This window comes from Urocampus carinirostris, chromosome 20, assembly GCF_059441175.1.
Source record: "Urocampus carinirostris isolate Australia breed hairy pipefish chromosome 20, RoL_Ucar_1.0, whole genome shotgun sequence".
NCBI lineage: Eukaryota > Metazoa > Chordata > Actinopteri > Syngnathiformes > Syngnathidae > Urocampus > Urocampus carinirostris.
In genome coordinates this window covers 16,444,562-16,470,282 of record NC_142368.1, presented here as the reverse complement: position 1 = coordinate 16,470,282, position 25,721 = coordinate 16,444,562, and the positions used below count along the sequence as shown (strand labels likewise).

Here is a 25,721-nt window from a genome sequence, read left to right as displayed (position 1 = left end):
TTAGCGCTTGCTAGCATAGGCCAGACTATTGTGTTTTAAATTTTGTAAACTACATCTTTTTAATTCGAGAAGCTGCTGTCAGCCACTGTTCACACATTCACACGCAAAAGTCAAGTCAAGTCATTTTTATTTGTATAGCCCTAAATCACGAAGAGTCTCAAAGGGCTTCACAGATTATTACACTATATTACACAGACTATTTTTCAGCCGACGAGAAGAGTAGGTTATTCATATGCTAAGGAGTAGAAGTGAGTTTTAAGCTTAGATTTAAACATTTCCACTGAGGTTGCAGATCGGATCTCAGGGGGAAGAGCATTCCACAGCACCGGTGCCCGGATGAAGAACGCTCTCGAACCAGCAGAACAATTCTTTGCTTTTGGGATCACCAGAAGACCGGCACTCTCAGATCGTAGGCTTCGGACCGGGACATAGGGGCAGATCAGATCTGAAAGATAAGAGGGAGCAAGTCCATGTATGATTTTGTATAATACTAAGAGAACCTTGAAATCACATCTAAGGCTAACTGGGAGCCAATGCAAGTTAGCCAAAATCGGTGTTATGTGATCGTACTTTTTTGTCCTAGTTAAAAGCCTCGCTGCGGCATTTTGTACCAGCTGAAGAGACTTGTTTCTAGACTTCGGGAGACCAGAGAGTAGTGCATTACAGTAATCGAGACGGGAGGTAACAAACGCATGAATTATAATTTCCGCATCCGACTGAGACAGTATTGAACGGATTTTAGCAATGTTACGAAGATGGAAGAAAGCGGTTCTAGTAATTTTCTTTACATGCATTTCAAAGGATAGATCAGGGTCAAATATGACACCTAAATTTTTAACTGAGTCACTCTGTGTGATGTGACATTTGTCAATGTTCACAGCAGTTTTTGAGAATAAGTCACGGCATTTAGATGGACCAATGACTAACATTTCGTTCTTTTCAGAGTTAAGACGCAAGAAATTGAGTGACATCCACTCTTTTATCTCAATGAGGCAGGGCCTCCAAATTTCCACAGTTTAGTGTGGGAGATTCCTCCAACGGAAGATATAGTTGAGTGTCGTCTGCGTAGCAGTGGAAGCTGATATTGTACTTGCAAATAATATCACCTAATGGAAGCATGTAAATGCTGAAAAGAAGGGGGCCAAGCACTGAACCCTGCGGAACACCACAGGTAACATTAAAGGGCTCAGATGTCATTTCACAATATTTAACACAGTGCGTCCTATCTGAGACGTAGGATCTGAACCACGAGAGGACGATTCCTGAGAGACCAATCCATTTTTCCAACCGTTCTAGTAGGAAATTGTGGTGCACTGTGTCAAAAGCAGCACTAAAATCCAGCAGCAGCAAAAGGGATGAAGCGCCAGAATCCATTGCCAGTAGGAGATCATTTGTTACCTTGATCAGAGCTGTCTCAGTAGAGTGGTTAGCCCTGAATCCTGATTGCATGGATTCAAAAAGGTTATTCTCGGATATGAAAACATTCAGCTGCTGTGCCACTACTTTTTCAAGTACTTTAGAGAGGAAAGGTAGGTTTGACACAGGTCTATAATTACTTAAGATTTCTGGATCAAGGTTGGGTCGTTTCAGTGTGGGTTTAATAACGGCGGACTTAAAAGCTGCTGGAACTACACCTGAGGAGAGTGATATGTTTATAATATTTAGAACTGAAGGTCCAAGGACGCCAAAAAGACTTTTAATAAGTGAACCTGGGAGCGGGTCGAACTGGCAAGTTGTCGGTTTGGCCGCGTTTACCACCTGTTTGAGATCATCAAGTGACAGTTCACTAAAACCGGACAATTTCCCAGGACAGCCACCCTGTCGTGCATCTGTAGATTTCAGCCCTTTAATATGTGTGGTATTAATAATGTCTTTAGCAATTTCTTCCTGTATGCATTGAATCTTCTTAGTAAAGAAGACCATTAAGTCATGAGCAGAGTGCGTCAAACTATCTGTGATAGTCTGTTGCCTTGTAAGCGATGCTACAGTGTCGAAAAGGACTTTGGGATCAAACATCTTTGCTAGCGCTCTATTGAATCAACCTTCCAGAATTGTTGCCTTAGCTAGTATGAGCAAGAATTTTGTTTCTTAAATATTTTAAAATATTCTCCTTCTCATTCCAAAACCTGCTGTCAGCCACAGCTCGGAGCAGGACTGACATGCAAAATAATAGCTTTTGCTAGCAAATCAAGATGCCTGGATTTTAGCACTTTGCTAGCAATAGCATTTTAAGTATTGAAAAAAAAAATCGTCCTGATTCCAAATCCGGCTGTCATATACAGCTTACGTACTTGCAAAATAAACACCTTTTGCTCACGCTCACTCACTATTAGCGCCTTGCTAGCATTAGCGAGAATCTTGTTTTTTGACTATCCATAAAAATATCGTCTCGATTCTAGAACCTGCTGTCAGCCACAGATTTTGCTAGCATGAGCAAAAAATTTTGTATTTTGAAAATTTATAATAAGTGATCGTCCTGACTCCAGAACTTCCCACGCAATGTTCTCTGCAATTTTCCACGGGTCTGAGCTTTCACACAAAGTCGGTGAGCAACGCTTGAAACAACAGTGAGCAACAGCAACCCCAAGTGTGGCAACTAAATCATTATCAAACATGTCCAAAACTTCACATCATGTTACATTTTGTTGAGTTTCCGGCAATGCAAAATTATTTTTCTCTTTTGAATGAATTGACTCATGTACTATTGCAAAGGTTGTACGGCCTACAAACGTCGTTTGTTCTTACAATTCTTTCACAAGATATCCATTTCTTTTTATTTCCTGATATATTTTGTCACATAATATTAACATTTTTGGGGGCTTATTTGTAAGATACAGAACTGTACTTAATCACATTTTTTTAGTGGAAGTACAATATTGGCAAAAAGATTCACTTGATATAATTGGAAATTATTTGAATGCAACACAAACTTTTTCTTCTTTTTCCGTGTTTTATTTCTACTTTTTTTTAAATTCCTTCAAAAACAATCTCATTATGTTTATTTTTTCCGAGCTGTTACTTTTTTCTTTTTGTCTCTATTTACTTTTTTTCCTACATTTCTTTCTTTTCTTTTTTTCTGGCTTTTTTCTAAATTTGTCCTTCTTTTTTTTTCTTCCTTTTGTTTATTTTTTTCTCAGCTTTTCACTACTTTTTCATTTTGGTATTTTTTCTTTTTTGTTCTATACCCCCCTTCCTTTAAATCATTTTGAGCATAATTTTACATAATTTTTGGTCATGTTGGGATTAAAGAAGCAAAAACAACCTGAAGAGCCGTTTGGGAACCGAAAGAGCCGGTTCCTTTTAGTGAGCCGAGCCGAAGAAGCCGGTTCTCGACAAACTCTACTAACGTTACTCAACTTCGTTCTACTTTGACTCGACTTCAAAATACCGCATTTAGGACACAACGTCAGGGGAACCCGTGTATTTTTACCCTCATGCACTGTAACTTAAGTCGCTTCTTAATTAGTAATTTTGAGCCCTGATTTTTGTGCGCTGGCTAGATTTTCTTGTGCGCTGAGAATGTGCGAGCAGTGCGCAATTGCGCCATCCGCAGCTTAGAGGGAACACTGCTCCCACGCCACATTTTATAGAACCCACTGTAGTTCTGCTTCAGGCCAGAGGTGGCAGCACTGAGTAAACAACCTTCAGAACGTTAGCTCAACCCGAGCGATTAGAGACGTTACCAACCGACGATGACATCGCGCTGTTTTCGCCAGACATCAAACAGGTGGAGAATTATTCAAGGCACGGTTGGTTTTCTTCAAAACGGAATTAATCGATCGCTTTTGTGCATTAGGCAGTGAAGGAATGAGACATTGATTTTTATTCCTGGAAAATGTTCTTTCGAGAGATCTCTGCCAGGTGATGGGGAGAAATTGTTGAGATGAGCGTGCTTGAGTCACTGTGGACTTGTTTTCTGCTCATATTTGCGGTAAAATAGTAAAAATATTTCTGATAAGATTTCTATTTGATTATAACTTAATTTAAATTGATATTTCTGATTTAAAAAAAGATAAACATTTAAAAGAGTGATATTTGTATTCATTTCACTAATATATATGTATATCTGTAACCATTATTATTATAATTTCTTTACGATAGAAAAAGAAAAATCCCTAAAATCAGCAAAACTGTCGTGCTTTTCTTCCTTTTGAAAAAAAAAAAAACAGTCTCTATTATTGTAAACTAATTAAATAAAAAACAATCAATTAAAAAATATTTTTAAAAATTACTTTGGATGATTTTAAAACTGAAAAATAAATGAAATAAAAATAATGATAAAGTTGATTTCGCAATGATGCAATCATTTGATTTTTCATAGAGCTCCACATCAAGGTTGCGGGAGGAATTGGATTATTTCTTTCGTCTTGAGTACTAAACTTTAACAATAGGCTTTAGTCTGTAAAGCCCTTTGAGACTCTTTGTGATTAAGGGCATCACAAAGGAACATGACTTGAATAAATTACATTTTTTTGGATGGCCTAAAAAAACAAATAAAAATCCCTAAAATTAGCAAAACTATCTTTGCTTTTCATTTCAACTATTGACTTTGAAACATTATAAAATAAGACAATTATTTTTTCAAATTAATGAAATAAAAACAATCAAATAATAAAGTAAAACAAATATAAAATAAACATATGAAATATAAAAAGATCAAAGTCTAAAAAAATGTCAACTTAAAATGTATTTATTTAGATGGTATATAAATAAAATAATAACGAGTAATTCTCTGGCAATGAAGCAAATATTTGATTTTTATTGAGGACCAAGTATGATAAATACAAATAAATTCCATTAAATCTATCAAACTATATGCTTTAATTTTGTTAGAAAAAAATGAAAATTAAATATAAATTAAAAATGGAAGATTAAAATAAAACACAATAATAAAATAAACCACAAATTACCAAATTACAATGTTTAAAAGTGCGAATATTACAAATTTCAACGAAAATAATGAAAATCACAATTATAAAATAACATAAGAAAATGACAACATTTAAAAGAAAAATGAATACAGATAAAAACATTAATTACAAATAATAATAATAAATCACTGAAATAAAACAACCTTTGGTAAAAACGAGTATTCATAATGGGTACTTATTCAGCAACGGAGTAATACTTTATTTGACTCTGGCCGAGAACGATATCACATCCCTGCCGTTTTGTCCGAAGTCCCGGTTACACTTCAGGGGCCCCAACGGACCCTCGGCGTGTCACAGGTGAAGGTCAAACCCCAGCCGGCACGGTAAAAACAAGCGGTAGCAGCATCCGCGCATCGCCTTCCCGGCGGGATTTCTCACCGATCGCTTTACCTGAGGCCACTTAGCCTGAGGAGGCCGGTTGCCGTGGAAACGCGGGCCCCATCCACGGTCGTTAGTCGCACGAGGGGTCGGGCGGAAATCAACCATCCCCGCGTCCTCCCTCTGCCGGTCGGCCTCCTCCCGGTCGCCATGGAGACGTATCCGACTCCATCATCCGTCAACATCCTTGAGTAAAGAAAAGCTAATTGTACTTTCACGCGTCCTGTGAACAGAAAGTCTCGAACGCGGGGGAAAAGAAAACGATAGCGCCCCAATCTTCCACCGTTACGGCGCGATGCACTCCATTTGGTAGGCAAACTACGGCCCTCTGGCCAAATGCGGCCCGGCAGGCTGTTGAATCCGGCCCGCTGAACCAAAATTGTCAAAGTATAGTGTGTCTCAAATATGTTGATATCTTTTGAGATGTAAATATGACAGAAAGTACCTAATTGAGGTCAATACATTTAAAAAATATTCATGTTGAAGATTATAGCGGTTTTAACTTTTACAATAAATTCAACTCGACATATTTTTCAATCTGAATTTTAACCAACATCATTCTTTTTATATATTTGTGAAAACAGAAATAATTACAATAACGGGTATAAAAAAACAGAAACAATTTACCTGCAATGAGCGACACAACATACAGACACCATGTGGTTAGCACCTCCGCTGGTTTTCAACATCTATGAAAAAAATTAGCCTTTCAGTACAGTGCAACGCACGGCAGCTAATATAAATGGCGACGGAAACAAAACGAAAATAAATCCAAACAGCTTGACAACATTGATTATTTTACTGTGTATGTTGCAAGATTTGTCAGTTGTGGTTTTATCCATTCGTCCATCCATTATCTGCACCGCTTATCCTCTGTATTGTCGCGGGGGTGCTGGAGCCCATCCCAGCCATCTTCGGGCAGTGGGCAGGGGGACACCCTGAACTGATTGGTTGTGGTTTTAATGTTGTCAATTAACTTTTTGCGGAGCACCAAAAAGTCATAGCTTACCGTTAGCAGTGCGTTGGAGGCTAAACTAAACCTTATCCCCATACCAGCAGTACTTTTTCACATAGGGCCTGAAAGGTTTTAATAAATGAATCAACATTTCTAAACTACATTTTGTAAAATGTGGGTGATGGTCTGAAAACCTTTTGAATGATAAATATGCAATAAAACACAGAAATCATGGAGAGGGCACTGTATGAAAACCAGAAGTGGGTGGTAACGGAGTACATTTACTCCGTTACATTTACTTGAGTAAACTTGGGGAAATTTTGTTCTTCTATAAGTATTTTAAATTCCCTATACTTTAACTTTTACTTGAATAAACAGTACTTTCAGCAACATTGAAGTCATTACTTCGTTACTTAATAATCCCCCCCACACACACGTACTGTAAATTCCCGTCTGTCTCCGCCATTTTTACCATGTTTAACCAATCAAACATAGCAGCCTCGTCACGTGACAATATTCACCTTTAGAGGAGAAACGTTGTTTACTGATGAAAAAGACGGAAAATGGCGCTTAGCAATACTGACTATGATAACACAGAAGACGAGGAACTCCCCTGTCCTCAAATCAAAAACATGTCCCCCTTAAAAAGGCTGCCAAGCTCCAGTACAAGAGGCAACGTCTCCTTCGTTTGCCTAAAAAAACGGAGATTTCTGCATTCGAGAATTCAACATCGAACTTGAGGAGACATGTAGCGGTCAGTTTCCTAAGTTCTAATTTTAACTTTACTTTGGTTTTATTTTGGTATTTTTAACTTGTTTTATTCTTGTTTTATTGTTGTTTGATATTCGGTTGACAGCGAAAATGTATCGTTATTATTATTATTATCTTCAACCGCTAAACGTTTTTGATTTAACCTTTCGTATTTAAAAAATATTTTTACATTAGCCGCACACACAGACAGACACACAAATATACTTTGTTGTTGTAAGTTATTAATTTGATTTATATAATTTTATTGTTTATTAAAGCACTTGAATATACAATAAATAAATAATCTACTTTTAAATTAAAGTTAATTACATTAATTATATTATTTTAATCAATTAACCTCGACGCTGCTACAGTTACTCAGTACTTGAGTAACTTTTACACCGAGTACTTTTTCACTTTTACTCAAGTAAGTATTTATATGACTAGTTTTACTTCTACTTGAGTAATATTATTCTGAAGTGAGAGTACTTTTGCCTGAGTCATTAAAATCTTTGGCTACTCTACCCACCTCTGGGTAAAACTATGTTCCATGTATCGTGTGGAAGAAATATTTGTGGGTTTTTTATCTCATTTTAGAGAGACTTGGTCTTAAATTTCATTTCAAAAGGCATTAAAACGGCCATTAAAAGTCTCGAATTCAACTTACCTTATGCAGTAGTAACCCTGTATTACAGTGAAGAAAATAAGTATACAAACACCTTGCTATTTTGTTATTTCTCCCATTTAGAACACTTGGAGGGGTCTGAAATTTTCATTGTAGGTGCCTGTCCACTGTGAGAGAGATAAACTAAAAAGAAAAATCCAGAAAGCACAATGCATGTCTTTTTAACAATTTATTTGTGTGAAATAGCTAAAATAAGTATTTGAACACCCGAGAAAATGAATGTTAATATTTGGTACAGTAGCCGTTGTCAAACGATTCTTCACCAGGTTTGCACACATTGCAGGAGGGTTCTTAGCACACTTCTCCACATAAATATTCTACAGATCAGTCAGGTTTCTAGGCTGTCGCTGAGAAACACGCAGTTTGAGATTTTTGATTGGGTTCAGGTCTGGAGACTGGCCGGGCCATGCTAAAACCTTGACGTGCTTCTTATGGAGCCACTCCTTGGTTTTCTCGACCGTGTGCCCTGGGTCGTTGTCGTGTTGGAAGACCCAGCCACGACCCATCTTCAATGCTCTGACTGAGGGAAGGAGGTTGTTCCCCAAAATCTCACAATACACGGCCCCAGTCATCCTCTCTTTAATGCAGTGCACTCATCCTGTCCCATGTGCAGAAAAACACCCCCAAAGCATGATGCTACCACCCCTATGCTTCTGAGTAGGGATGGTGTTCTTCAGATTGTACTCTTCATTCTTTTTCCTCCAAACACGCTTAGTGGAATTATTACCAAAAAACTCTAGTTTGGTCTTTAGGCAGCTTACGATTTCAAACAGGCGCATCTGATTGATCATTGATCATCATGATACATGGAGTGCAGGTGGCCTTCTAACGGGCGGACTAACAGGGCTTTCAGGGTCAGAATTCCAGATGATACACAGGTGTTCAAATACTTATTTGCGGCTGTATCACACAAATAGTTAGAAAATAATGCATTGTAATTTCTGGATTTTTCTTTTTAGTTTATCTCTCTCACAGTGAACATGCACCTACGATGAAAGTTTCTGACCCCTCCAGGATTTCTATGTGGGAGAAATAGCATAATAGCAGGGTGTTTATATACGTATTTTCTTCACTGTAGGTTCAGGGGGGCAATACATTTCCACAAAGGGCCATAATAAACGGAATCAACATTGCAAAACTGCATTTTGACGAAAATGTGTGAGATTTGAAACCCTTTTGAGTGATAAATATTCAAAACAAAAACACTGAAATCAGGAGGGGGGCACTGTATGAAAACACACTCCCACGCAACACTTCCATTTCCTACTCACAAGGCATGGAGCAAAAATGGATGGCGTTTATCCGGCGTATTTTCAGTCATTTGCACCATAATTCACACCCCGTCTCTTTCTCGGTGTCTCGTTGATAAACACGGTCTCGTATTTACGCACTGTAACACCACGGTAGGGGAAAAAAAATTCACACCGGGTAAATTAACTGAAAAAGAAAAATCCACTACGAACAAAATGGTCGCCATACGTAGGAGTCCTTCCGGGATGGAATTAGCGAGTTATTATCTGATCATTTTGCCGAGTAATTTAATTTAGATTCTCAGGACACGCCTAAATGAATTTCTCACCCCCACGCTGGCGTCATTTTCCACGATTTGCGCCGCACTCGGGAGTGTCTTTTTCCTAAATGTTGCTTATTAAGAGGCTGAAATTATTTTGGGGAATTTTTTTAAGGCGATGAATCAGTTCTGAGGTAAGGATCGCTGTAGAACGGGGGACTAAAACCTATGCAAATATGCTAATGCGTTCCAAAACATAAAAATAAAAGTAAATATTACTTATGTGCCATTTACATTAAATAACATTATAAGAAAATATTCATAAAAAGAAGAAACGACATTTGATTTTACTTTTTGTGTGATCTGCCGTCAACTGGTCGGGTGGAGTAGAGGGTGGATGCAGAAGAGGCAGGAGACAGCGAATTCAAATCAAAACTTATTTTAAACCTAGTGAGGAGTAGATTTCCTTGTTTTAATCCCATCCTTATTTTGAATAAATTAATAATGATTAATTTAATTAATAGAGTTTTAAAACTGAAATATTTAGTTATTTATATTCAGAATTACTGTATTATATGTATTATCAATGAATATGCATTAATAGAAATACAAATATATATCTTTTTTTAATTCATTTATTTATTTTGATTATTTCCTCTTGTGGTAGTTTTGGACAGATAGAAAAATAGGGCACAAGACAAAAGAATATTCTATAATATAAAACAAAAATCAGTGTAAAGTAACCTAAGTAATATCGATGATGTACAAAAATACATACAAATGTATGCTTTACATCTGCAAAAAAACGTGAGATACTCTTTTCGTACATGGTCCGATTTTTCTCCCAAATGCAAAGAATAGATGATAAAAACTTGTGATATTCAATATTCGCAATTATACAATATACTCAATATTCATAAAGCCGCAACCTCCCCGAAGGTACAAGCCTCTGAAATACCAAAACTTAAAAAAAAACAAAAAACAAAACAGAAACAGACAAAAAAAAGCAAAACAGAAAAATACTTTTAAATAATGAAAACAATTGATTATTATATGTAGTATAAATACAATTATGTAGTCATACATATATAGTCATACAGCATATTCATGAAAAAATTAAATACCATTTTGAAAAGTCAAATATATTTCTTAGTATTAATTATTAATACATCCACTTATTGTCAATTGATTTAATGTACCGTAAATTCCGGACTATAGAGCGCACCTGATTATAAGCCGCACCCACCACATTTTAAGAGGAACTTACACAAGCCGCACCTGTATATAAGCCGCATGCGCCCACATTAAAAATATGTAACACAAACACAAAATTAACCCAAACCCGACTTAGTCCCGCGATTGAAACTAATTGTCCTTCATAAAAGTACACAGTCCAAAAATCACATCCGGCAAAATGAACGGAAAATGATACCGGTACTTAAGGTTTGATGCAGACCTGCAGAGTCCGGGTCCCGTTGAAAGTAATCCAAGGAAAAAAGTGCATATTTACAAAGATAAGGGTGGGAAGAATATATATCCACTATTGTCTGACGCGTCCACAAACACTCACCTTTAACGGTCCCCACTTCCCGTCAGCCCGCGTTTTTTTCGCCCCTTCTTTTTTATTCGCCCGTGGGAAAAATATCAGAATAAGTGTCTGAAATAAAGACATTACAAAAATTTACAGTTGCAAATACATATTATACATGGTTACACATATTTACAAAGAAAGACTGTACACCGAGAGAGTTTTCAAAGCTTTAATAATAATAACTTTCATCCCAAACGATGCCTGTGACAGGGCAGTTAATGGTAGCAACACAGTAGCAACACGCTCGCAACACAGTAAACGGGTCTGTTAAAAAAACATACTGTACTTGTAAAAATCACGGTAAACCGTCCTCATCTTCTTCCTTAGAACTGAAGCCATCGAAAAGCAACTTTGTCATATAGACGTCGTCCCACGCTCCCTTATTCCAAAACACGCTAGTAACACGCTCGCAACACAGTAAACGGGTCTGCAAAAAAAAACATACCGTACTTGTAAAAATCATGGTAAACCGTCCTCATCTTCCTCCTTAGAACTGAAGCCATCAAAGTCTTCCTCAGTGTCGGAAAGAAACAGTGTAATATAGACGTCGTCACACGCTCCCGCAGCCGGACTCGCACTCTCATTGTCGCTGGAACTTTCATCCACTCCTGATTCTGTGCCCTCCTCTCCGGCACGCAGCAGACCCTGCTTTTCGGAACCTGTTGGTGATGGTGGATTTTTTTATGCTGCCCCACGCTGTCAGAATCCACTGGCAGACTTGTGAAAAAGTTGCCTTTCGCATGCGGCCAGTTTTAGTGAAGTTGCAGTCTTCCTCGGCGCATATATTTCAGCGGTCTAAATCTTACCTTTTGTACTCGAGCGCCGCTGGCAGCCGTTAGAAAAATTACATAAATTGGCCGCATCACTGAATAAGCCGCAGGGTTGAACGTTTGGGAAAAAAGTAGCGGCTTATAGTCCGGAATTTACGGTATATACTAAAAAAAAAACAAAATTGTTTTAAAATCATGATTGTTTTAGAATATGCTTATAAATTAATTGAATGTATAGAAATACATCATGAAACTGTTTAACTGATCCCACAATATTGACATGAATAATTTTTTATCAGCAGTGACGTAATCATTCACAAGAAGTGTTCATGTAGCGCTCGCCTCCCTTCCAACTTTCGAAGCTGCTCCTTTCGTCTCCACTCCTAAATTTGAAATTACGAACGACACTGAAGGGGCCGTTGAGCGCTTTAACGGCTCGGCTTGGGTCGGAAATAATAAAGCCGTCTGAGGGGAGCCCTTTTCAAATTAACGACACCTCGGCGGCGATCATTCGCTGTAAAAGCCTCGTTTATCCCGTTTCTCTGCTCATTAACGGAGAAAAGAACGCCGGCGCTCGAAAAAATGGCGAGATTTTGGGGTGTGGTGATGGATTGCCATCTGTAGGGGGCGACATGAAAAACGAGCGTTTTCCTGTCGAGGCTGAGCGAAGCGGTTAGGGGAGGTCGCCCACCACCGAACTCAACGTTCTCCCGCACGTCATTAATTACATCCCGGCCCGCCGGTAACCGAATACGCTTATGTTGCCTGTCGATGCGGCTCTCGGCACCTTCACGCGCCATTTGCCGTATCCGTCATAATTTGTCGGCGTGGGGGCTATTGTGGAAAAAACATTCAACTTTGCAGGGATTATCCGGAAAGGTGGCACATGAGGAGACTCTCTGCTTGGCTGCAGTGACCATGAAAAACAGTGTCGGTTTTGTTACAAAGAAATCCCAATTTCATTCCCAACATCTGCAAAATTGACTGTTACCCGCAACATTCCCCCCTTTGATGATTTGAAGTCATCAATGAAAGCCTTTCTCAAGCGCTCCAGGGTCTAAACGTTGGATAGTTCGAACGGATCCTCATCATGATTCCAGTCCATGCCAAGTTTGTGCTAAGTATACTCTATTTTCTCCACAATATTCCCCCTTTGATGCTTTAAAATCATCAAGCAATGTCTTTCTCCCGAGTCCCAAGGTTCAATTGCTCGAGGCTCCTGGATGCTTCTAACAGATCCACGTCACGAGTCCAGTCCAGTAGTTTCTTGCAAAGTTGACCCTGTTTTTCATAATATCCCCCCTTTGATTATTTAAAACCATCAACTTAAGTCTTTTTCAATCATCCCAGGGTCAAATTGCTTGAATTTCCACACATGCTTGTAACTGATACCTGGCATGAGTCCGGTCCATGCTCAGTTTATGTCAATCTATTGTTTTTCCACAATATTCCCCCCTTGGATGATCTCAAATCATCAACCACTCCCAAGGACCAATTGTTTGAGTTTCTATGAATATTTTTAACCGAACAATGTCACAAGTCCAATCCACGCTTTGTCTGTGCAGAGTTGACTGTGTTTATCCACAATATTCCCCATTTTTATTAATTTAAATAATTAACCAAAGTCTTTATGAAATACCCCACATGCTTTTAACAGATCCACGTCACAAGTCCAGTATAAGTTAAGTTTTTGCAGAGTTGACTTTGTTTCTCCACAACATTCCCCCCTTTGATTATTTCAAATCATCAAGAAAAGTCTTTAACAAGTGTCTCAAGGTCCAATTGCACGTGGATGCTTCTAACTGATCCCTGTCAAGGCTCCAGCCCACGCAAAATTCATACCGAGTTGACTCTCGTTTTTTCTACAATATTCCCCCCTTGATGATTTAAAATCAACAACCTAAGTCTGTCTATGTCCTAAGGTCTATTCGCTCTAGTTTCAAACGATGCTCTTAACCGATACCGAGTCTTGTTGATGCTAAATTTGTGCTGAGTTGACTGTTTCTCCACGATGATCCCCCCTTTGAAGATTTCAAATCATCAGCCAAAGTCTCTTTCAAACGCCCCAACGTCCGATCGCTCGAGTTTCAGCAGATGTTTTTAACCAATCCTCACCACGAGTCTAATCCAAGCTAAATTTGTGCCGAGACGACTCTAGTCGATGATTTTAAATCATCAAAGGGGGGAATTTTGTAGAAAACCAAAGTTACCAGTGTCACTGTCCAACCGATCCACGTCAACAGTGCAGTCCACGGGTTAAGGGTTAGAGTTAGTTCATGCAGAGCTGACTCTGTTTCTCTGCAACATTACCCTTTTTGATGATTTACTCACTCCTGTTTCAATGTGTTTTCTTCCCTCCAGGGGGGATATTCGAATCCATTGAGAGCGGCCCTTCCGGCGCTGAAGAACTGGCCTTCAAATTTGCCTTGAACACAATCAACAGGAACCGTACGTTGCTCCCAAACACCACGCTGACCTACGACATCCAGAGAATAAACATCTTTGACAGCTTTGAGGCCTCGCGGAAAGGTTGGTGCGACAACTCGGGAGGAACTTATTGAGAAAATGCAGTTTATAAATAATATATTGTTTGTCCCATCCTAGCATGTGACCAACTATCGCTGGGCGTGGCGGCCATTTTCGGCCCGTCCCACAGCTCGTCGGCCAACGCGGTCCAGTCAATCTGCAACGCTCTGGGCGTGCCCCATGTGCAGACCAAATGGAAGCATCAGGTGTCCGACAACCGGGATTCCTACTACGTCAGCCTGTACCCGGACTTCTCGTCCCTCAGCCGAGCCATCCTGGACTTGGTCCACTTCTTCAAGTGGAGGACGGTCACCGTGGTCTATGACGATAGCACAGGTACAGGTAACGGATGCTGCTCCATTTTTCATTTCCAGTAACTTTATGTACGATTGAGTATCCATCCCATTACTCTTCCTTTCCCTTCTTCTCCCCTCACGAGAAGACAAAGACTGTCTGTCTCTTTCTTCTGCAAAATCATAGGGGAAGGGGCAAAAGTTAGGGCTACAAGCCTCCTTTTACACAAACAGCTCGGGATTGGCCTAGCATCTTCGTAGCCACGCCCCTTCAGCATTACTGACAAGCTATAAGCGAAGTGGAAGGGAATAAACAAATTATACGTGTTTATGTTGTGTTGTGTCATAAAAAACTACAGCTATCATGACTCAAAGTCAGTTCCCAATTCAGTACCATCCAACATGAAACTTATGCCCACTCGTGGCACAAATATGTCTGACTCCTATTCATCATGTGTTATACTTTTTCCTTTTATTCCTAAAAGCTATTGCAGATGTACTCATAAGATACAGTTTCAGTTAACTAAACATAGGGCTCAATCCTATTATTGAAAAGATAATTTTCTTCAAAGTCTAGGAGAAGGGGGAAGTTTAAGGGGAGCAAACCTCCCTAGAAGCTACGTAGCCATGCCCCTTCTGGATTACTGGCGATTGTGGGAGGGAATTAACTTATTATCTTTGATTATGTTATGTTGTAATCTTAACATTTCTACTGTTGGTGCTTTAAGTGAAAACAGGGTAAGTACGTCCCATTACTCTCCCTTCCCCTTCCTCTCCCCTTACAAGTAGACAAAGACTGTCCCATTATTTCGCAAATCATAGGGAGGGGTGAAGTTTCTGGGGTGCAAGTGAGTTTTCACAAAGATAAGTCGAAAGCGCCTTAGATCTCCAAAGCCACACCCACTCAGAAATAGTGACCAATTGTGTGAGGGAAATGAACCAATCGTCCTATTATTTGTATTTACAGTATATTTTGTTGTGATATGGAACTATCGCTGCTTTAAGTAATGACGAGGTAAACGGGAAGTACTGAATGTTCCCAATTCTCCGTCACTAACGTCCAGCATGAAACACCGATGCCCGCTAGTGGCACAGAATTACCAAAACGCAAATATGACTGTCTCCTATTCACCATTTGTTATACTTAAGGCTCAATCCAATTACTCTCTCTTTCCCCTTCCTTTTCCTTCACTTGGAGACAAAGAACTGTCCCGTTCTTCTGAAAAGCACTAGCTTTCTTTCACGATAGGTCAGGAGCGATGTTCTATCAGACATTTCTAAAACCTGAGAATAAATCAAGTTGTATTTTGTTGAGTTTCCGTTTTCAAAGTTTTAATGAATTTAATGGGTTTAATGTAATATTGTAAAGCTAGCCCCTAACATGTCAGTTGTTTACACAACTATCACGTGAATTTATTTATATATAACCTAATACTGTAATTTGTGTTACTTTTGTTACTGTTGTTCGTGTTCTCGCATGAGCCCTTAAAAATAGGACATGACACAAGGGAGGGGGGCGACAGATGCGGAAATTTTATGCTTTGAAGTTAGTCTGTGTGTGCAAGGTGTGAGTTACGACCAACAATAGTTCTTGTCTGAGTATTTATACCGCTTGTTGTTTTGGTATTAAATTGGCGACGAGACTTAATCAGCGACTGAGTGCATCATTGATCACATCGAGGGGCATTACATTGTTGTCAGAAGTATTGGATTGGACCACTTGGTTATTTGTTACCCTCTACTCTTTTTTTTTTCCTTGCGTTTTTCATATTTCTTGCCTTTTAATTTCTCCCTGTTTTTTGCTTTTTCATTTCTTTTATTCGTTTTTTTTTTTCCTCTTTTCTTTTTTAATTTTTGTCTATTTTCCTTTTTTGCTTCATTTTTTCCCCCTTTTTTAAGTAATTTTGTGCATATTGTTACATAGTATTTGGTAATATATGGATGGAAGCAACGAAACAATCTGCAGAGCCTTTCGGTGGCTCTTTTTAGTGTGCCGAGCCGTAAAAAAAAATTGAAACTTGAGTGGCAATATTGACGTAGTCAGGTAGGTAAGTGAGAAAGGACATGTAATAAGGTTGTCTAATTGTTGCAGGTGATAACTAGAGTAAATCACAAACTTTTTTTCCATTTTTTTAATGCCTTCATGATCAAAAATAATACGATAACAATTTTTTTTTTAAAGTCATCTTTCCCATTCCCTCACCCCCTCCTGCCGCCTCTCTAGTCCCCCTTATCTCAAAACAAAAAAGGAACTCTTTAAGGAAAGGAGCTGAAAGAAAGGCGATGGCGAGCTCTCGTGCACGCTTGCTTTCATTTACTCAATCTTGTGCTGACAATGACCTTAAAATACTGCACTGCAGAGGGAACCTGCATTGTTTTTGCCTGCATACACTCTAATTCTAAATTAATTTTGCCACTTCGAGCCCTGAATTTTCTGAGCCGAATAGATTTTCTTGTGCGCTTAGAAGGTCTGGCCAGTGCGCGCAGCCTGGAGAGAATATTGGGAAGGAGCACCCTAGAATATCCATATCCATGCCCCCCTCCGTATCACCGACCAATTGTTGGAGGGAATGAACCAATTATGTGTGTTTAGGCTGTGTCATGATATGAGACTATCAAGGTTTATAGTGATCACGGCTCCAACACTAAACACCAATGTTCACTACTGGCTCAGAATTACCACATGGGAAATACGCTTCTCTTTTTTCAGAATAATGAAAATCTTTATTTGTTTTGTTTCTAAAATTTGAGGAACTATGAGTCATTTTGTCTTCTCACCCGCTATAGGAAGGGCCTGGTAATTCTCCCCTTTAAGACAGCAGTTGTATTTTAGCGACGTGATATCTCTACGAGCCGAAATGTAATTGCTGCGCCGAAAGGGAATGACATTCAAATGGAAGGCGATTTACGAGCTTTCGGCTTAACGCAAGAAAAATAGAGCGCGTTATGACGGCCTTTGAAATACCGACTAGCGCTGACACGATTGAAAAATGAACACTACTTGGAGAGCATTGTCTGTTTTATCCGTTTGTTGTTGCCCTTCAAAATAAAATGTATAACCCGATTCCCGATTTGTAGAAAAGACCAAGTCTCAAATAGCCATACAGCTAATATATAATAATTTTTATATATACAGTGCCTTGCAAAAGTATTGGCCCATGAATAACATAGTGACATATTGCCATAGTTTAGTTTTCTGGGGTTTGTCTCTAGAAGTTTGGCACATTTTGAGACAAAATATTTGCCCATTTAATTTTACAAAAACAGCTCAAGCTCCTTAAGGTTTGATGGTGGTCGTTTGTGCACAGCATTTTTCAGATCTTTCCACAAATGCTTAATAGCAGGGGTGGGGAACCCATTTGACCAAAAGAGCCATAATAGCAAAATCTTTTCATTTTATTCATTTATTTTTGTGACAGATTTTAAGGCTAAAATCAGCAAAACCGCCTAAACATCTCTCCATAAGAAATCTAATTTTTCAGCGCATTTAATTTCACTGTCTGACGTTGGATGAATTGATAAAATGTATGCAATAAGAATGGTATCAGGGTCTTCGTTTTGAATTTTTTGTTATTTTTTTTAAATTCTAAATAATGGTTTCGAAACAAAGTGCAGGCAGAGTTCTTTTGTAAAAATGTCACAAAATACTGCAAACGAGGACATTGGTGTATCTACCTTCAGTGCATACAGCCCTTTGTTCACAACTCCGCCCACCCCTACCGCTCACCAAATCAAATTGCCCTGTGTGCTTGGGTGTTTACAGTTTATTCTGTGGGTTTTTCTCCATAAAGTGCCTCAACATTAAACATACATTAATTAATGAGCTTCCATTCAAATGATTCCCTAGCGGCATATAGCCAAAACTGTGACACCTCGACTGTAAACTGTAGTTGAGACTGTTCCATTTAAATACTGGACCGAACCAGTCCTTCTACTTGTGTTAAGTCGCCTATGCATGCATCGAACTCAACTCTGAGCTTATCAGAATTTGAATGCTTTAAAAGGCGTCTGAAGTCCATAATTTTATCTCTGACCCATATGCGCTCATGAAAAGAGCCTTATCTGGCTCGCGAGCCATAGGTCCCTGACTCTATAGAATTGAGGTCTGGACTTAAGCTTGGCCATACTACCTCCTTTAGTTTGTTAGTTTTGACCCATTCCATTGAAGATGTTGTATTATGTTTAGGGTCATTGTCCTGTTGGAAGGTGAACCTGCGCCCTGTTCTTGGGTCTCTGCAGACTCCAACAAATTTTCCGCCAAAGTCACCCTGTATTTGGGTACATCTATCTTCCCATCAACTCTAACAATCTTTCCATTCCCTGCTGAAGAAAAGCAACCCCAGAGCATGACACTGCCACCACCATGTTTGACACTGGGAATGGTGTTTTCAGGGAGATGTGCAGTGTTATTCTTGCGCTAAAAGTAACACATTGCATTCAGCCCAAATAGTTCATTTTTGATCTCATCTGACCACATGTTATTTGTGTCTCCCATGTGGCTTTTTGCAAACACCAAACGGGCCCTTTTCGTGGTATTCTTTCAGAAATTACTTTCTTCTTTCCACTCTCAAAGGGCAGATTTATCCAGAATTTGACTAATAGTTGTCTTACGCACGGATTTTCCCATCTCAGCTGTGTATTCCTGCAAGTCATCCAATGTGATCATGGGCCTCTTGTTTGGTCTCTGATTAGTTTTCCTTGTTTGGACTGAACGTTTAGGGCAGGGGTCGGGAACCTATGGCTCGCGAGCCATATATGGCTCTTTCTATGAATATCTATGGCTCAGAGACGAATTTGATTGCATGCAAAATTTCTCCATCCTATTCGAGACTTGAGTTGTTCGTCCTATTCAGGTACACGCAAAGCCAATCCAAAGCTAAGTCCTACGGCGATACTTCGCAGTATATATAGGGCACGTTTTTCACTACAATTTACAGTCAAAGTGTCACACAAAAAAGGGGGGGGGAAAAACTCGTTTTGGCTGTACAACGCTAAAGAATCCTTTATATAAAAGTTCACTATATAATCTGTGTTCAGTGTTCAGATACCTTATGATGAATCCACAGAACACACTGTAAATACGCCAAAACACCGGAAGAGAACTTAGTCTTTTGATTGGGTGAGTGGGAGGGATGGGTGGAGCCATGCAAAAAGCGCAAGCACTCCCTCCCATCTCTCGCCCTACGCCATCTGCGCCAAAAGTGAGCTCATCAGGCTCCCTATTTGCAGAATGTTGTGACGTTTTTACACAATAACAGCTTGCATCTGGTTTTGAAACCAATATGTATGAAAAAAAGGGTCAAAAGGAGTTTAACCGATCTTGAGTAATTGCAAGAAAGAGACAAGTTTAAAGTAGTATGTTTGTTGATTTTGGGACAGGGGCTCTGGCATTATTCTCTTTTCATAATTTTTATCAAATCATCAAAAATAAATGTGCTGAAGACTAAGCTTTTGTCTGGGGTGCGGGTTTAGCAATTTTGTAAATTTGTCTCATAATATATGGTGTGGCTCTTTCCCAAAATAAAATTAATATTTTTTGCTTTTATGGCTCTTTGAGTCAAAAAGGTTCCCGACCCCTGGTTTAGGGGGACAGCCAAGTATTGGTAGGTTTACAGATATTAATATTACTAGTTCGCACAGTGCTCCAGGAGCTGGGTAAATGTTGTTAAATCGCCTTGGATTCCAGCACTGCTTTGAACTTTTTTTTAACTTCATCCCCGACCTGCTTGGTGTGTTCTTTGATCTTCATAAAGCTGTCTGTTCTCCAGTGTCTGCTTTCACACACCTCTGAGCACATCAGAGAGCAGGTGCATTTGAACTGAGAATTCTAATACAGTCGTGAATTTGATGATGTGCCCCGCCCCATCAGGATTGGAGTGGAACTACATCAGCTCACTATGTAGAGAAATGAACCAATTTGTTTTTGTTTTCAAAATAAGAGCGACAGCCGCATTCACCCCCACCTGCGGTTCCCACCGGCACCTGCATCTGGCCTGGTTTCACAAATCACACGGCTGGACGCTCCGGGGCCCTTTGCTACTGATTTGGAGCCTATCTGACGGCCGGCGGCAAAGACTATCCAAAGAGATAAAATATTCACGCGCAGCCGTTAGATGATCCGGAGGGGGGGTTGGGGAACGTCGGGAGGCATTAGCGGGGAGTCGCAAATATCGGCGCTTGCAGTCTTTCCAAAACGTTCGTCTCCCATGACGTTTTTTATTTTTTTATTTTGAGTTTAACACCTCCCAGAGTGACAATGCAGCCAACTTTTGTCTGGAGAGATTTCACAATAAAAGGATAAAACAAAAATTAAAAGGATTTCTAAAATATATATGGAAGTTAAATACAAATAAAATAATATCATAATGAAATAATAATATATTAGCTGAAAACGAAGTACCATGAAGAATAAATTAAGAAAAAAATGATCTAATGTATCCCCGAAAAAGAGGGCGGTTAGAAAATTCTGGAAAATATTTCAAATTTGTCTTATAAAAATTAATTTAGCTCATTTTACTCTTTATTTGTTTTATTTTATTTTTTTACTTTATTATTTTTAATTCAGTTTATCTTACGTATTATCAATATGTTTCCCGATTTATTTACTGTAACTAATTGAATTTAATTTCAAATAGATGAATTCAATATGATTTTTTTATAATTTTCTTTTAACTGAAATTGGATCCAAAATTAAAATTAAATAAAAGAGAAGAAAACTATTTCAGAAATATAATACATAGAGAAATACAGATATCATAAGAATTAGAAATTTTTGAAGTAAGATTTATGTAGAAAATATTTTAGTAAAAGTGGAAAAAATAACATGAGATATTTAACAATGTTCATAATTGTTTTTGGAAAACTAGTAAAAATAAATTGTTAAAATTTAAATTCACTACTTTTCATTCTTACTTTTCCTGTTCTACTATTAATTACACTATTTTTTTCTCCTGAACAACGTTTTTCTTATTTTTTTAAACTGTCCTATGCCTTAAAATTATTTTCAAGGAAATACATTAACTCATAATGTTTTTGAAAAAACTATAAATTATTCAATACAAATAAATACAATTTTTAATTTTTTTTTTTTAAATAATAATGAATAATTAACTGAAGAGCAATGATAAAATTATATTTTCAAGAAAAATATTTACATTAAAATATTTTAATAGTAATTGTGAGAAAATACAAAAAATTAAGTTAGTAATGTATTTTTGAAAATATCTAGTAACCCGACTAGTAAAAAAAAATGATTCTAAACACAAATGAAATAATTAAAATCAATTTTGATGAAATATTTAAAAAATGGAGTAATAAATATGTAAAACAAATTTTTTATTATGTATTGTTCTATATTATATATTTATAAAAACAACTTAATTTGTGTGAAATGTATATATATCTATACATTATATATACAGAAATTTTAGAACGGGGTCTTAGACTCGCCAATAATGTCCTGTTTCTTCATTATTTCCAAAATATTGTAATTTCCTACGTATTTCTGACTTACAACATTCAATAAAAATGTACAAATTTCTTATCCATCCACTATCTGGACCGCCTAACCTCAGTAGGGTCGCGGGGGTGCTGGAGCCCATCCCAGCTGTCTTTTGGGCAGTGAGCTGGGGACAGAGATGGACAACTCACTCGCTCATTCACACCTAGGGACAATTTGGAACGGCTAATTAACCTGACATACATGTTTTGGGGAATGTGGGAGGAAACCGGAGTGCCCGGTGAAAACACAAACAGGCACGGTGAGAACATGCAAACTCCACACGGGAAGGCTGCGGTAGCTGGACTTGAACCCCTAACCCCTGCACTGTGGGGCTGCTCGCTAATCCCCCATCCGCCCTGCCGGCCACAACATGGCACGACGGATGAGTGGTTAACGCGTCTGCGGCACCGTTCTTAGGTCAACGGACCAAATCCAACCTGTGCAGAGTTTGCATGTTCTCCCCAGGCTTGCATGGGTTTTCTCCCACATTCCAAAAACATGCGTGTCAGGTTAATTGGCCGGTCCGATTTGTCCCAAGGTGTAAATGAGCGAGTGAGTTTTCTTATTTCGCATTAAAAAAAAATCTGACTTTTGGGTAATCGATTTTCGCTTGAACAGCATTTGACTCTCGATACGATAAATCCCCGCCAGCGAAGAAAGCGATAGGGTGAGGTCGCTTCTCCTTTTTTTTTTTACAATTCCATTAAAATGAAAAAAAAAATTGACATACTAACACCTATAAGCGTCTATTTCAGATGTTTTGCCCTCGAGTTTTGCTAACCTCTCTAGCGATGGTTTTATTCCTCACAAGGAGAACGTCCGCGTTCCCGTTCCAGAGCTCCGACCTCGCTCCCGAGGACCCCATTAAAGCTCCCACACGGCACTTCATTTCAACATAAGAAATTGCTCGAGCTATCTTAAAGTGGTTTCATATAAAAGAAGAAGAAGAAGAAGAAAATCCTATCGCTCTCCGGTTCTGAAAATACCCTCGGCCCTCCATCCATTTTTATAACCGTGACAAGTAATCATCTCTCCCATCAATCCCGTCGCTGAACTCTGGGGTCCTTCTCATCGAGGGGGGGGGGGGGGGGGGGGGGGGGGGGGGGCACAGGCAAGATGGTCTATATCAGGGGTGTCAAACTCATTTGAGCTTGGGGGCCACATGGTTAAAAAAAAAAACACTCTCACGGGGGCGGGACTAGTAGAAAGAGAAAGGAAAGAAGGGGGGAAATAGGAAGGAAAGAACAGAGAACAGAAAGAAAGACAGACAGAGTAAGACGTAAATAGGGTAAGAGGGATACATAGAGAGAGAAAATAACAAAAGGTGAATGAAAGAGAAAGTGAAGGAAATAGTGAAATAAAAGGAGCGAGAGAGAGAGAGAGAGAGAGAGAGAGAGAGAGAGAGAGAGAGAGAGATTGAACGAAAAGAGTGAGGGAGTGAAAATAAAAGAAAATAGTCATTGCGAGAGAGAGAACGGGAAGGAAAAGAGTCAGAGAGAGAGAGAGAAAGAAGGAAAAGAGAGTCAGAGAGAGTAAAAAAAGGAAATAAGTCAGAGGGACAGACAAAGAAGGAAAAGAGTCAGAGAGAGAGAAAGAAAGAATGAAGAGTCAGAGAGAGAAAGAAGTAAAAAGGAGTCTGAGAGAGAGAGAGAAAGAAGGAAAAGAGGATCTGAGAGAGAAAAAAAGAGTCAAAGAAGGAGAGAAAGAAAGAAGGAATATAGAGTCAGAGAAAGAAAGAAGGAAAATGGAGTCAGAGAGAGAGAAAGAGAAAGAAGGAAACCAGAGTCAGAGAGAGAGAGTCGGAGAGCTGGAGCAAATTGGGACACCTTTGGCAGCGATAACGGAAACCAAACGTTTAAGATAATTGGTAATGAGTCTTTCACAACACTGTGGAGCAATGTCCCCCCACTCTTCTTTGCAATTTAAAAAAATAAATCTGCCGTATTGGAGGGGTTTCTAGCATGAACTGCCTGGTAAGCAAGAGGGAGGGAGAGAGGGAGTAGAAGAATCGGGACAGGGTCAGGGTTGGGTTTGGTGAAAGAGCGATTGGGGGATAGATGGAGAGATAGATGGAGAGTTGGAGAGAGAACTGGAGAGTTGGAGAGAGAGGGAGCGAAAGATAGAGTTGGAGAGTTGGGGAAAAAGAGGGAGAGTTGGGGGGAGAGAGAGGGTTTGCGAGTTGGAGAGTGATAGATAGAGGGAGAGAGGTATAAATAGACAATAGAGATAAAAATAGATAACCATATATAAATAGACAGAGATCTAGAGGTAGATAAATGTAGAGGGCAATGGAGAGAGAAATAGATGTAGATTTAGAGAGAGAGAGAGGGAAATAGAGTTAGATGTCGATGGAGAAAGAGAGCGAGATGGGGCAATTGGGATAGATAGATGGATAGAGAGAAGTATAAATAGATGATAAAGATAAAAATAGATAATTATGTTTATAGAGATAGAGAGGTAGATAAATGTAAAGAGCGATGGAGAGACGGAGAGAAATAGATGTAGATATAGAAAGAGGGAGGGAGATAGTTAGATGGATGTCGATGGACAAAGAAAGCGAGATGGGGCGATTGGGATAGATAGATAGATAGATGGCTAGAAAATAGATGATAGAGATAAAAATAGATAATCATACATATAGAGATAGAGAGGTAGATAAATGTAAAGAGCGATGGAGAGAGAGAGAGAAAGAGAGAGAAATACAGTAAAGAAAATAAGAATTTGAACACCTTGCAATTTTGCTATTCCTCCCACTTAGAAATAATGGAGGGGTCTGAAATTTTCATCGGAGGTGCATGTCCATTGTGAGAGATAAACTAAAAAGGAAAATGCATGATTTTTTTTTAACGATTTATTTGTGTGATATGTAGATGTAGAGAGGGGGAGAGAGATGGAGAGAGTTGGATAGATGTCAATGGAGAAAGAGAGCGAGACAGGGCGATTGAGATAGATGGATAGATACAGTAGATGTAGAGAAATAGAAAGCAAGAAATAGTGGGACAATCAACCTGAACAGTAGTGAAGATAAATTGATTTTTCATAAGAATTTTTTTTGTTTTGTTGCGTGAATATTCTGTTTAGGCATTACTGATTGATTGGTTGATTGGTAGATTGATGGATTGAATTCTCTTTCATTCTAAATAGAGTTCTTTTTGTAAACCGACTTTGTGTCCCTTGCGCTCTCCAGGCCTGATCCGTCTCCAGGAACTGATCAAGGCTCCGTCCCGCTACAACATCCGACTGAAGATCCGACAGCTGCCCACCGAGACCAAGGACGCCAAACCGCTCCTCAAAGAGATGAAGAAGGCCAAAGAGTTCCACGTCATCTTTGATTGCGGACACGAGATGGCCGCATGGATCCTCAAGCAGGTACGGAAGCCCAAGAGTGACAGAAGAAGGAAAAACGATGACCCCGTGCCGCAACTTTGACCCGCTTTTACCGTGTCTACAAATTACTGGCTGGATTTAAGAGCAGCTAGGTTCAGAGTACAGAAGCCCAAAAGTGCCAAAAGACAAAAAAAGGACTAATACCACAAATTAGACCTGCTCTTACCTAGTCTACAAATTGCAGCTAGGTTCAGAGTACAGAAGCCCAAAAGTGCCAAAATAATGACAAACGGCTTTAAAAAAAAACTGTACCACATCTTAGATCTGCTTTCACCTGGTCTAGAAATAGTGGCCTAGATTTTAAAGCACATAGAATGAGAGTATGGAAACCCAAGTGTGCCAATAAAAAACGGGTTTTGAGAAAAAAAAAGAAAAAAAACTGGGCCACAACTTAGGCCTGCTTTTACCTGGTCTTTAAGTTGCAGCCTGGATTTTAAAGCATTT

At 39.0% G+C, this 25,721-nt stretch overlaps 1 protein-coding gene across 2 annotated transcripts in view; it reads left to right on the top strand.

Annotated features, from left to right (window-relative positions):
- LOC148346385 (glutamate receptor ionotropic, kainate 2-like) overlaps positions 1 to 25,721 on the top strand; it is a 125,890-nt gene that overhangs the window by 24,760 nt on the left and 75,409 nt on the right. The window contains exons 2-4 of one of the 2 annotated variants that reach the window (XM_088325633.1): positions 13,932 to 14,099; positions 14,175 to 14,432; positions 25,078 to 25,259. In XM_088325633.1, the coding sequence (XP_088181759.1) occupies positions 13,932 to 14,099; positions 14,175 to 14,432; positions 25,078 to 25,259 (608 nt within the window). Of the gene's footprint in view, positions 1 to 13,931; positions 14,100 to 14,174; positions 14,439 to 25,077; positions 25,260 to 25,721 lie in introns of both variants that reach the window. The other variant, XM_088325632.1, reaches the window with a different exon arrangement.